Raw genomic sequence first — 13743 nt, 5'->3', positions numbered from 1 at the left:
GGAATTGGTCATKTGTTATGGTTGTCGTCATGGTCACACTCGTAGTGCTGGTTTGCTTGTGTAGCCTATGGTAATGGAATTACACTGAGACAGATTTTTCACTTTAAAATGTATGCCAAACAAAATCATTGATTTCAAAGTTGAACTCTATGCACAGTGGCTACTTTGAATAATTTACACAGCAAAAAAATATATAAAAATGTACTTGACAAACTGTGCAGATGCTAAATTTGGTCATAGAATTATGATAAAATCTCCCTCAATTTTATTCTGTTACCGAACCTTATCTGCACAGTTCGTCCTGTAAATGTATTTTTGTAAAATTGTCAGTGGAAATKGTTAAAACTAGTACCTGTGCATAGAGTTCTATGGTTTGTTAAGCTTTGAAATTGATGTTTTTTGTTTGGTATACATTATAAAGTGAAAAATCTGAGTCTGTAAATCCTTTCTAATGGAATTGCCTCTACTATGTTTATGCGTGTGCTTGGTCATGTCTGAGTCAACACAAAACCAGCTGCTCTGACAATGCTTAATTAAATTGAGTCTCTTTGTCGGGTAATGATGTAATACCTGCGAAGCACACCTTAATGAAAATGGCTAGATGAAAGGGCATGGTCCATACACCCTTCCGGCAGGCCCAAGACAGCCTATTGATATTAATTTATCTGAAAATGACTACAAATACACACCATGCAGTGTACCAAAGGTGTGTCCATGTATAAACTCATAAATGCTTTTGTCGATTCTCATCATTCCCTCCCTTCCAGACAAATGACTATTTTACTGGCTTATCAGCTGTGTTATGAGACTGTTTTTTTGTTAGTGTACGTGTCTATCGGAAAGCACAGTAACTATAGTAACTAACTTCCTGTGTGCATTTAGGCATGTGGGTGTATGTTATACTCTGGCCCTCTATAATTGTTGATTATGAAGGCTGAGATAAGTGGAGTGCTGGTTTTGTCCTCCGAACAGAACGGGCTCGGAACAGGCCTCCTGGCTGTCACGGAACAGGCCTCCTGGCTGTCACGGAACAGGCCTCCTGGCTGTCTCGGAACAGGCCTCCTGGCTGTCTCGGAACAGGCCTCCTGGCTGTCTCGGAACAGGCCTCCTGGCTGTCTCGGCGAACAGGCCTCCTGGCTGTCTTCGGGAACAGGCCTCCTGGCTGTCTCGGAACAAGGCCTCCTGGCTGTCTCGGGAACAGGCCTCCTGGCTGTCTCGGGAACAGGCTCCTGGCTGTCCTCGGGAACAGGCCTCCTGCTTTCGGGAAACAGGCCTCCTGGCTGTCTCGGAACAGGCCTCCTGGCTGTCTCGGAACAGGCCTCCTGGCTGTCTCGGAACAGGCCTCCTGGCTGTCTCGGTACAGGCCTCCTGGCTGTCTCGGAACAGATGATGATATGCTCGGATTCGCACAATGACAACATTGCTGCTGATCTCAGTTGTGTACCCTTCCCACAGTCAAGTGTCTGAACGTTCCCGCTCGATCATGATGGCAGAATTTGTCTGCTTGCTCCTGTAACCATGCAATGTTTGAGTGTGTGAGCTCATAGCAGCAGGGGAGGGTATGTGCTGTAGATGATATCTCGGGGGCGGACTGACTCCTAGACAGAGAGCAGAGCAGGTGATTGACACACAGATCAATGACCTCACCATTGGGGAAGCTGAGGGATAGACAGTACCTCTTTGTACAGAGACAGTGCTGCATTGATCCCTCCTGTCTGTCAACACTCTGCTATTATTCTGGGGGATCTGGGTGAAATAGACTATGAACCCATTAAAGAGAACACTTTACTGGCATAACTTTAGTGTATATATAAAGCAATAAAAGCATAAAAAATGCCTATATTGGTAATAATCAATGGGCTACCTGTAGGCTACCTGGTAGGGCAATGTTTTCATGGGAAAACACCCCAAACAAAAATACAAACGTGTTTGTTTCAACTTACACAAGTTATCATTGTTATTAACATGTTATTCATTACCCTTCAATTAAGGTTTCACCCTGTATTGTCTATGTCGTGGTTTGATTGATTCATGATGAATGAGCAGTGAGGTAGTGCACTGTGCACACCATGAACAAACAGCTGGATGATGTCATCCAACAGTGCCAGTGTTGGTTGTTGAATCCAGGCTCTCCAGGCTGTGTGTTATACACTGTATTAGGTCATTTCTATAAGATGGGTGTTGGAGAATTTTGGGACTTGTATTTCATGTAAAACAGGTAATGTAGTTTAAAAAAATGTTTAAGTAGACATTTTGATTCTGTCATTAATTAGTGTGTGTGTGTGTGTGTGTGTTAGGAGGCCGAGATGGAAGGCGGAAGTTCGTTCAGCAGAAAGTCGTGGGCGTCGCAGTCTTTACGGGTCACCGCCAGGGAGCTCTCATTGGTCAGCACGCGAGGCAAGACCAACGCCATCGCAGAGCGCTTCTCCAAGTGAGTGACACGCACAGCTCTCTACTAGACACTTCTGTCTGTATGAGTGCACTACCGTAGACACTTCTCTTCCAAATTCATCCTACCAAACACGCATCTATCTGTAGGTAGTCCTCCATATCGCCCAGCTCTACGTACATACTGTACCAATCACACTTGTCCTTTGGGTGCTCCAGTATGTACATACAGTCAGTCAAGTCTGTGTCAGTGGGGAGCCAAAATGAAAGTCAACCCAAACACTTCAGGCTTAAAGGCTTTATACAAGTGCTCCCATCCCAAATGTACATAATTGAGGGAGAGAGGGAGGTAACAGAGATGTTAGCTGTATATTAATCCTGTTCTGCAGGTCATTGGGTTACCCTTGTGTCTGTCAACAGAGTTTGCAGCAGAACTGGAAAGAGATCATTCTGACTATTAATAGTTACCACTCTTTAAGAAGCTCTGTGGGTCGGAAAATTCTGGTTGAAAAGTCACCTCTTCATCACRTAGTCGTAACTGTAATCGTAGGCAGTATCAACCACTTACACTTGACTATCAACCGTGACCTATTTCCTCATACACCTTGCCTGTACAGGTCATTTTCTTCTGTTGCTATGTAAAGTAGTTGTTACCTTACAACAATCCTGACCTACCGTGCCACTCGTACATTTCAGCGGGCATTTACATAGCTATGGCTAACTGTGAACTTTAACACCTCACAAAGCAACTGTTTTGACTATGCAGAGGTTGTTGATTCTGCTCTTCACAAGTCCTCTCTGTCAGCCCTAGCTATGGAATCACAATTTCCCTAGTATAACATAAGGGTGATAAAACCAGTGTAACACTGGTGTATTGTTGAAAAGCAGCATATTGTCTGCAGATCCAGAGGAAACCGGATCTGTGTCAGAAATAGCCCAAAACCCTTTTTATATTGCTTACACTTCCCTGATATCTTCAGACCTTCAAAACATGTTCAGATACTATTGATTTAATATCAGTGCAAACTTCCATTCCCAGTGTAATGCTTTGGTCTACTTTACTGCGTGCACCTCTGTTCTTGATCAGCAGAGGTCAGTGTTGCTCCTCTGTTTCATAGGTACCAGAGAGCTGCTGAGGAGGCCAATGCTGAGAAGAAGAAAGCAGTGAGTATCYYCATTCAGCTCCCCAACAGGAGACCCACTCATGGAATTACAGGATGTGACATCACCTCAGACACAGTCACCAGTTCAATGATATGCTTGTGAAGCTGCCCTCTTGGTCAAGTCCCTGACTCTTTGACTCTGTCACCATTGAACTATATCAAATCAAATTTTATTGGTCACATACACATGGTTAGCAGATGTTAATGCGAGTGTAGCAAAATGCTTGTGCTTCTAGTTCCGACACTGCAGTAATATCTAACAAGTAATCTAACAAATTCACAACGACTACCGTTTACACAAATATAAAGGGATGAATAAGAATATGTACATATAAATATATGGATGAGCTATGGCTGTGCGGCATAGGTGAGATGCAGTAGATGGTTTGAAATACAGTGTATACATATGAGTTGAGTAATGTAGGATATGTAGACATTATTAAAGTGGCATTATTTAAAGTGACTAGTGATACCTTTATTAAATCTATTTATTAAAGTGGCCAGAGATTTAAGTCTGTATGTTGGCAGCAGCCACTCTGTTAGTGATGGCTGTTTAACAGTCTGATGGCCTTGAGATTGAAGCTGTTTTTCAGTCTCTTGGTCCCAGCTTTGATGCACCTGTACTGACCTCGCCTTCTGGATGATAGCGTGGTGAACAGGCAGTGACATCGGGTGCTGTAGGTATCCTGGAGGGCAGGTAGTTTGCCCCCGGTGATGCGTTGTGCAGACCGCACTACCCTCTAGAGAGCCATGCGGTTGTGGGCGGAGCAGTTGCCGTACCAGGCGGTGATCCAGTCYGACAGGATGCTCTCGATTGTGCATCTGTAAAAGTTTGAGTGTTTTAGGTGACAAGCCACATTTCTTCAGCCTCCTGAGGTTGAAGAGGGGCTGTTGCGCCTTCTTCACCACGCTGTCTGTGTGGGTGGACCATTTCAGTTTGTCTGTGATGTGTATGCCTAGGAACTTTAAACTTTCCATCTTCTCCACTACTGTCCCGTCAATATGGATAGGGGGGTGCTCCCTCTACTGTTTCCTGAAGCCATGATCATCTCCTTTGTTTTGTTGACGTTGAGTGAGAGGTTGTTTTCCTGACACCACACTCCAAGGGCCCTCACCTCCTCCCTGTAGGCCGTCTCGTAATTGTTGGTAATCAAGCCTACCACTGTAGTGTTGTCTGCAAACTTGACGATTGAGTTGGAGACGTGCATGGCCACACAGTCATGGGTGAACAGGGAGTACAGGAGGGGGCTGAGAAYGCACCCTTGTGGGGCCCCAGTGTTGAGGATCAGCGGGGTGGAGATGTTGTTTCCTAACCTCACCACCTGGGGGCGGACCGTCAGAAAGTCCAGGACCCAGTCGCACAGGGCGGGGTGGTCTCGAGCTTACTGACGACTTTGGAGGGTACTATGGTGTTAAATGCTGAGCTGTAGTCAATGAACAGCATTCTTACATAGGTATTCCTCTTGTCCAGATAGGATAGGGCAGTGCGATGGCGATTGCGTCGTCTGTGGACCTATTGGGTCGGTAAGCAAATTGGAGTGAGTCTAGGGTATCAGGTAGGGTGGAGGTGATATGATCCTTGACTAGTCTCTCAAAGCACTTCATGATGAGAGAAGTGAGTGCTACGGGGTGATAGTCATTTAGTTCAGTTACCTTAACGTTCTTGGGAACAGGAACAATGGTGGCCATTTTGAAGCATGTGGGCACAGCAGACTGGGATAGGGATTGATTGAATATGTCCGTAAACACACCAGCCAGCTGGTCTGCGCATGCCCTGAGGACGCGTCTAGTGATGCTGTCTGTTAACCCCAGCCTTGCGAAGGTTAACATGTTTAAATGTTTTACTCACGTTGGCCACGGTGAAGGAGAGCCCACAGGCTTTTGTAGCGGGCTGTGTCAGTGGCGCACTGTATTGTCCTCAAAGCGGGCAAAGAAGTTGTTTTAATTTGTCTGGGAGCAAGATGTCAATGTCCGCTACGTGGCTGGTTTTCTTTTTGTAATCCGTGATTGTCTGTAGACCCTGCCACATACGTCTCGTGTTTGAGCCGTTGAATTGCGACTCTACTTTGTCTCTATACTGACGCTTTGCTTGTTTGATTGCCTTGTGGAGGGAATAGCTACACTGTTTTTATTCAGTCATGTTTCCAGTTGCCTTGCCATGATTAAAAGCGCTTTCAGTTTTGCGCGAATKCTGCCATCAATCCACGGTTTCTGATTAGGGAAGGTTTTAAGAGTCACAGTGGGTACAACATCACTGATGCACTTGCTAATAATATACACGGCTAAGACTATAATCAAAGAGAATTCTCTTGGTAGATAATGCGGTCGGCATTTGATTCTAGGTCAGGTGAACAAAAGGACTTAAGTTCCTGTATGTTGTTATGGTCACACCAGGAGTCGTTAATCATAAGGCATACAACCACACCCTCCTTACCAGAGAGTTCTTTGTTTCTGTCTGCGCGATGCGTGAAGAAACCRAGTGGCTGTAACGACTCTGAAAACATATCCCGAGTGAGCCATGTTTCCGTAAAACAGAGAATGTTACAATCTCCGATGTCTCTCTGGAAGGCAAATCGTGCCCTAATTTCATCAACCTTGTTTTACTAGAGATTGGACATTGGCGAGTAATATGCTCGGAAGCGGTGTCTGGTGTGCTCGCCTTCTAATCTGACCAGTAGGCCGCTCCGTCTGTATGCCTAAGTGGTTTTGTGCTCTCTTCTCTGCTCAGGCTACTTATTTTTGACAGTGAGTAGATGGGATAAAGCATTTTGTCATTCACATGGTAAAATGACAGCCTTTCGAAAACTTCCACCTCCCACACACCCATTATAATCCTCATCTCGTCTGAGGAGCACACCGAACAATTCCGTGCCAAGTTCTGCCTGGCCACTTATTGTGATGGGCAGGCGGTCAGCCCCATAATCCTGACTCGGTCGACTAATCCCAAAGTAATTCCCTCTGTTGGGATAGTTGTCTTTGTCTGTTGGGATAGTTGTCTTCTCTGTTGGTTATTGTCTTTGTTTGTTGGGAAGTGCTGGAGAAGTGGAAAGGGAATAGGGAATAAGTGATCGGCCGATGTCATGCAGGAGTACAAGGTAACTACCTAACATTTCCAATGGCTCATCGATGGGGAATGTATTTTGATCATTGGGTACCTAGCTGCCAGTGAATCTGGACCTAGATTGTAGCACAGGAGTTGCCCTGCGTGACGTGACATTGTGGAATTCTGGAGTGGCTCAAGTAGTTGTAGACAAACATTGTTTACACACAAGGTTCTTAAGGTCATTCAGAGYGAGGAGAAGACACACACACACACACTGGTTGTATTTGTGTGTGGTGCATGCTGTTCCTCCAGTCTTCCTGTTTGTGCTGAGTTAAACAGGTCTAGTCAGCACAATGCTGTCTGTGTGCGTGGACCCACAGGCAGCACTAGTCCTAAAGGGTGGGCTGTAAATTTGGGTCATAGGAGGAAGAGAGGTCTCAGCTTTCTGGGATGCAATCCTCTGTGTTCCGGTATGAGAATCGGGGGCAGGAGTTTTAACTAGTTTTTCTTTTCAGGTTTATTTTGGGCCCTGAGTTTTTCCTGGTCAGGTTAACCAGCAGCAGTGTCCTAATGAATGATTACATGGTGGTCCACAAATGAGCACTAAGGAGGCTCCTGCAGTCTTACTTAACATTATGTTGATTGTGTGGAATCTACGCTGAACAAAAATATAAACGGAACATGTAAAGTGTTGGTCCCATGTTTCCTAAGCTGAAATAAAAGATCCCAGAAATGTTCCATACGCACAAAAAGCTTATTTTTATCCAATTTTGTGCACAAATTTGTTTACATCCCTGTTAGTGAGCATTTCTTCTTTGTCAAGGTAATCCATCCACCTGTCAGGTGTGGAATATCAAGAAACTGATTAAACAGCATGGTCATTACACAGGTGCACCTTGTGTTGGGGACAATAAAAGCCACTCTAAAATGTGCAGTTTTGTCACACAACACAATSCCACATATGTCTCAAGTTTTGAGGGAGTGTGCAATTGGCATGCTGACTGCAGGAATGTCCACCAGAGCTGTTGCCAGAGAATGTAATGTTAATTTATATATCATAATCCACCTCCAATGTCGTTTTAGAGAATTTGGCAATACTTCCAACCGGCCTCACAACCGCAGACCACGTGTATGGCGTTGTGTAGGCAAGCGGTTTGCTGATGTCAACGTTGTGAACAGAGTGCCACATGGTGGGGTTATGGTATGGGCAGGAATAAGCTACGGACAACAAACAAAATTGCAATTTATAGATTGGCAATTTGAATGCACAGAGATAACGTGACGAGATCCTGAGGCCCATTGTCGTGCCATTCATTCACCACCATCACCTCATGTTTCATCATCATTTTCATCATCATGTTTCAGCATGATAATGCACAGCCCCATGTCGCAAGGATCTGTACACAATTCCTGGAAGCTGAACATTTCCCAGTTCTTCCATGGCCTGCATACTCACCAGACATGTCACCCATTGAGCATGTTTGGGATGCTCCGGATCGACGTGTAAGGCAGCGTGTTCCAGTTTCTGCCAATATCCAGCAACTTCGCACAGCCATTGAAGAGGAGTGGGACAACATTCCACGRGCCACAATCAACAGCCTGATCAACTCTATGCGAAGGAGGCAAATTGTGGTCACACCAGATACTGACTKGTTTTCTGATCCATTTGTTTTTTTAATATAAATATTTTTTGAAGGTATCTGTGACCAACAGATGCATATCTGTATTCCCAKTCATGTGAAATCCACAGATTATGGCCTAATGTATTTATTTCAATTGACTGATTTCCTTATATGAATTGTAACTCAGTAAAAAAATTGAAATTGGTGCATGTTGCATTTATATTTTTTGTTCAGTATAATTCCCCCTTCAACTGTGACCATTATCAGTAATGGTTCTGTATATAATTACAGGTATGATTATTCCTACTTAATCACATCTATTATGTTCTCTAACCRCAAAAGACATGAAAAAGTTAATGACAGTTTTATGGGGGAATAAATGGCCACTCCTTAACTTTCAACATGAGGTCCTCCCTTCTACTGCTGCTGAGTCAGGCATATTGAGTCACCTTCACTGTTCTAACCAGGAATCAAATCAAATTGTATTTGTCACATGCGCCGAATACAACAGGTGTAGACTTTACAAGCCCTTAACCAACAGTGCAGTTCAAGAAGAAAATATTTACCAAGTAGACTAAAATAAAAAGTACAAATAAAAGTAACACTAACAATAACGAGGCTGTATACAGGGGGCACCGGTACCGAGTCAGTGTGCGGGGGTACAGGCTAGTTGAGGTAGTCTGTACATGTAGGTGGGGGTGAAGTGACTATGCATAGGTAAAAAACAAACAGCGAGTGTACAAAAGGGGGGGGTCAATGTAAATTGTCCAGTGTCGATTTTCTGAATTGCTCAGCAGTCTTATGGCTTGGTGGTAGAAGCTAGAAGTAAGTGTGTGTGTTCTCGTTCAATCGTGGTGAATGGCTGAGATGTCTCAATAGGTTAAACGGGACATCATGTGTTGTAGGTTACGCAGTGTCTTGAGGACATAGGGTAAAATGGGAGGAGCGGTGACATTGTTGATTTGACTCCTTACTTTTAATAATCCAGTTTTCAAGGAAAATAAATAACTTAAAGGGAGTTTGGTTTTGTACAACACTGTCTGCAATTTGAATGTCATGATGTGATTGGCGATCACAGATCTCAACACTGACAGCATGAGGTTCCGTAACATGACACATGGTACATGTTAGGTGATGACATGACTTCAGTGCAATGGTATGGCTCTGACATTGGCTCACACAACAACGGAATACCTGAAACTTCAGCCATGTGTCTGCTGGATTCACACACAAAAATAACCACATATTTACAATATTTATTTGGGGATAAACTTTGAGAAGTGAAAAGTAAAGAACCCCAGACTCAGTCAGCGAAGAGTTAAACATTTCCCAAATGTATCATTTCCTGCTTTCTGGTTTCCTGGGATATTTTTTTCCCCCTCTGCCTCCATCTCTCTCTCTCTCTCTGTCTTTCTCCTGGTCTTGATGGGGGGTGGGCTGGTTCTTACTTCCAGAGWTTTTCTAACTGCTAACATCTGGGAGAGCTTGATCACCCTTACTCAGCACAGAGACCAGAGGGAAGGACGGCAGACTGATTCCAGCTACAGGACTCTCTCCCTGTCTACAACCTAGACTCCCCACTACGCCTCGCCTCGTTCTCACAGGTTTCACTTCTTTTAGAAAAACAGGGAACCAACTTTTCATTGCCTGTTGCTCCTTTTTCCTTGTACTTCTTGTAMTCCAGCTGCTTTCACACAGAGAACGATAGTTTTTTGTTGTTCTACTGTCTTTGAGTTCTCTCAGCTTTGGGTTTCTCTTCCTCCTTTTCTCTTTGTTTGTTCCTCCCATATTCTGCTCTCCTCCTTTTCCATGTGTGTTTCCATCTTGTTTCTGTCACATATTTTGTTGGTGAAGCACGGCTTGATGTGCAGGCTAGGTTTGCCTGAGTTGCTGCTTGGTTGAAGTGTGGTCAATGTGTTGACAGTAGGAAGTGGTGTCAGTTTTTTTAAATTATAGCTGTGTTAAGTTTGCATGGACGTCCACTGCTATATGGTTGACCACCTCATTATCACGTTAAAGGGGAAAACAAGGTTGTTCTTCGTTAGGGCGTTGTGAATGTTGATGGTTACCTACTGATTGGAGCTTGTCTCATGGATGTCGTTTTGACTATATAGATGACACATTGTTACTCTTCTTCCTGGGTGTGACTAGATACTTTGTACTGAGCTGAGCTCTGTGTACCATAGCCCAGTGCGGTTCCTTGAAAGGAACATTGAGTACCCCATGTAAACTACGTTTATTAGTTGTCTCTGTTCTGCTTTCAAAGGGCCGTATTGTTTCGTATACCTTTCAGAAGTTCCCCCATRTTAAACGGACCGTTTTACAAGCGGGCGTTAATTTCCGTATCTTCTAATGAAGATCAGTGAATGACATCACATAGTGGAGTATTGTTGTCCCATAGTAGTTCAGCTAGCTGCTCGCCGTAAGTTACGATTTGGGAGCAGAGAGCACTTCCTGTACTTTCAGGAAAAGGTGAGGTAGGTTTCCACAGAATGGAATATGGTTGAGAATGAGATCTCCGTGTTCAGTCCTGCTCTGTCTCCATCTTGAGCCAAGACTTTGTATGCCGCTGTGGAGTGTGCAGCAGCTGATAGTTGCCTGTTCTGACTTCAGCCACCAGCCAGCTACTCTCGTGGCTGGTTGAACAGCTGTTCATCTAATCTCTCTTTCCTTCCACGTCAGTAACTACCGCTGTCCGCAGTCTTTTCCCACTGTGGCCTCGGGAAGAAAACTCTGACAGAGTTATGAACTTGAGATTTTTCCTATATTTTTTTCCTGTTTAATTTGGTTGCCGTCTGGGTGCTTGAAGTTGGGTGACATAATACTGGACATGATTGACTGGTAGAAGTAGAATGTTGGAATCCACTGGTGATGACTATTTTGTTGATAATAGTTTCATTCCACACGGTTGAAAATTGAGACTATTTGTATTATTGTAAACTGTTAGAAATGGTACTGTATTTTGTTATTCTTACAGTTTCTCATACAACACTACTCTTACACACAATTACCTCGGTACAGTTTACATGCTGGTTAACTTTTCGGTCGATRTAACCTATTTCAGGACGTTGCATCAGTCAGTAACTTCAAGACATTCTTCCAGTTGACCATTCTCTTATCTTCTCTTGTCTTCCTCTCAGTCGGTGGGGAGCCTGCCCCCCACTCTGCGTTCAGGGAACCTGAGTGTTCTGAAGAAGCGCTGGGAGCAGCCGGCACCTCGCCAAGACAAACCCTCCCTGCTACCAGCCGACCCACCCCGCGCCCGCCTTATCCCCCCAGCCGTACCCAAACCAGTGCCACCGACCGAGCACCGCCCCCCAGCCAAATCCCCGGGATCCCCGGGCACTCAGGGTAGTCAAGACACAGCCCCCAGCCGCTTCCWGTATCCCTCAGCAGCTATAGCCAAGGAAGGAGCGGAGAGAAGGATGGAGAGAAAAGATCAGCGGCCAAGCGAGGGAGAGGAGGAGGAAGGGCTGATGCAGGTGGAAGAAAAGGTGGCGCCACCCAGCCCCTGCAGCCCCGTCGAGAAACCCAGCGTGCCTCTCAACAGCCTGAAGATGATGTTTGAGAAGGGAGAGGGCGCCAAGAGAAGGGTAAGACTGATAGAGACTCACACACACACATTTGACTCAGAAACGTTCTCATTCAGGCAGACACACACTGTAGGTATGTATCGATCTACAAAAGTGGTTCCCAAACTGTGGGGCGCTTCCCCTGGGTCGGAGGGTAATAGTAGAATGCACAAGGTGCAACTTCGAAATTGGCTAGTACATCGGCAGTGTTCCTCAATGATGGAAGGGGGACCCCTGAGTGAAAACGTTTGGAACCACTGCTCTACACAGTATCTCCCCTCTCTGCTCTATGGATTCTCTCTCACCCCATCTCTTGGCATCTTCCTCAACATGTAGCGGCTCATTATGGTTGTGGGGTCAGGTCAGTCATCTGACTGTGTGTGATTGGTTAGCCCCCCATATCCAGCTGGGATGCAGCTGAACTCCTGGTCTGTTGCACAGACAGACAGTTTCATGGTGCCTTCCTTTGGAGTGTAGTCATGCTAGCAGTCACATGCCTTGGTACCTGATGCATTCGTGCCTTTCAACAAGCCCCGTCTGACTTCATAAAGGCACCCCGAGGACTACTGTGTGTCTCAGTGCGCATCACTAAGTACAGACAGAACACCCATTCACTCAGACACACACACACACACGTGTAGAGGATACTTGCTAAAACTAGCTTACCTACTTATACTAGAGGCCAAGAAACTCAAAACATGCATACATGCACTGACTTGACGAAGACGCCCCCAGTTGAGAAGTGAAATACTTTGCGCCAGACACTGAGGGAGGGTCTCGCTTACCTACTTATACTAGAGGCCAAGAAACTCAAAACATGCATACATGCACTGACTTGACGAAGACGCCCCCAGTTGAGAAGTGAAATACTTTGCGCCAGACACTGAGGGAGGGTCTCCTGTGGCTCCTCCGATATTATCAGAGAGAAGTCAGTCATTAAGTGGCCATATTAACGACCCGGCCCTCTGTCCCATTACTGCCTAATTAACTCAACCCTTCAGTCACACTCTTTCTGTCCCCTCAAAAAGTTTCTATGTTTCAGTTCTCCACACTGCCCATCTGTCCCTTATCTGCTCCTAAACAACCTTCTCCTCTTTAGTGTACACACATGCCATAATAGCCCAGGGTCAAGAATGTACCCGCATTCCTCCTTGTCTTTCTCTTCAAAGACCCACCATAGGAATTTTCCCTCCCACTCTGTGTCCTGTCATTCTCCTTCAGTTAGGTATTCACCCCTCATGGCCCCCACCCCACCTCTTCAGTTAGGTATTCACCCCTCATGGTCCCCACCCCACCTCTTCTCTCAGCATCACACAAGATTGCACTCCTCTGTGCACTTCTGCTTCTCCTATTTTTCAGTTTCCTCAGTTTTCTCGTCTGGTAAAAGTTGAGTATAAATGTGTGACTCTGTGACCATAATACTTTGTATATTCCTGGTGGTCTCTGGTGTAGGCTACCTTAGCTTAGCCAGCCCGGTGTTGATGCATGGTCCAGGTGGAAAGCAAGACTGTGGAGTCCGACTCAGACTGGAGTGAGTTTGCCACCACGCCTTGGTGCTCATCTCTTTGTTAAGTGTGTTCATGATGACCACTAGCAATACTTAGTTCTACATGTTGGAAATTCCCCCAGTGTCTCCTCAGGGAGACTGGTCTGAGAACAGTGGTAGTGTTGTAGTCTTTGTCCTCTCAGCCATTCAGTCAGATGAGGCCTGCCACAATGGCCATGCTTCTAGACTTCTGCTGAATTTACTGCCAGGGTTTTAAGAGGGGAGTGACAGACAGTAGGAGGTCGACCTCGATTCGTCTTGGTCTGAGAGCTGTGCTCACTACTCGGTGTGTTTCCTCAACACATGCGCTCACAAAAGCCTTTATCGCTACGCCAGTGCATTTCAGCTGACCAAAGCGGAGGTGGGGCTGTGCGTGGGTGGAGGAGCTGCATCTCCAGGTGTACACACA

The 13743-nt window shown here is 45.4% G+C and overlaps 1 protein-coding gene across 4 annotated transcripts in view; it reads left to right on the top strand.

Moving 5' to 3' along the window:
* LOC111974256 (LIM domain and actin-binding protein 1) overlaps positions 1–13743 on the top strand; it is a 29095-nt gene that overhangs the window by 6535 nt on the left and 8817 nt on the right. For 3 of the 4 annotated variants that reach the window (XM_070444225.1, XM_070444227.1, XM_070444229.1), the window contains exons 2-4: positions 2298–2431; positions 3507–3552; positions 11357–11809. In XM_070444225.1, coding sequence (XP_070300326.1) covers positions 2307–2431; positions 3507–3552; positions 11357–11809 — 624 coding nt within the window. In that variant the 5' untranslated portion in view covers positions 2298–2306. Of the gene's footprint in view, positions 1–2297; positions 2432–3506; positions 3553–6551; positions 6647–11356; positions 11810–13743 lie in introns of those variants that run through there. The other variant, XM_070444230.1, reaches the window with a different exon arrangement.

This window comes from Salvelinus sp. IW2-2015, linkage group LG1 (genome assembly GCF_002910315.2).
Source record: "Salvelinus sp. IW2-2015 linkage group LG1, ASM291031v2, whole genome shotgun sequence".
Taxonomy (NCBI): domain Eukaryota; kingdom Metazoa; phylum Chordata; class Actinopteri; order Salmoniformes; family Salmonidae; genus Salvelinus; species Salvelinus sp. IW2-2015.
Note: the sequence above shows the minus strand (reverse complement) of the source record. Positions and strands in the feature narration are given on the sequence as shown.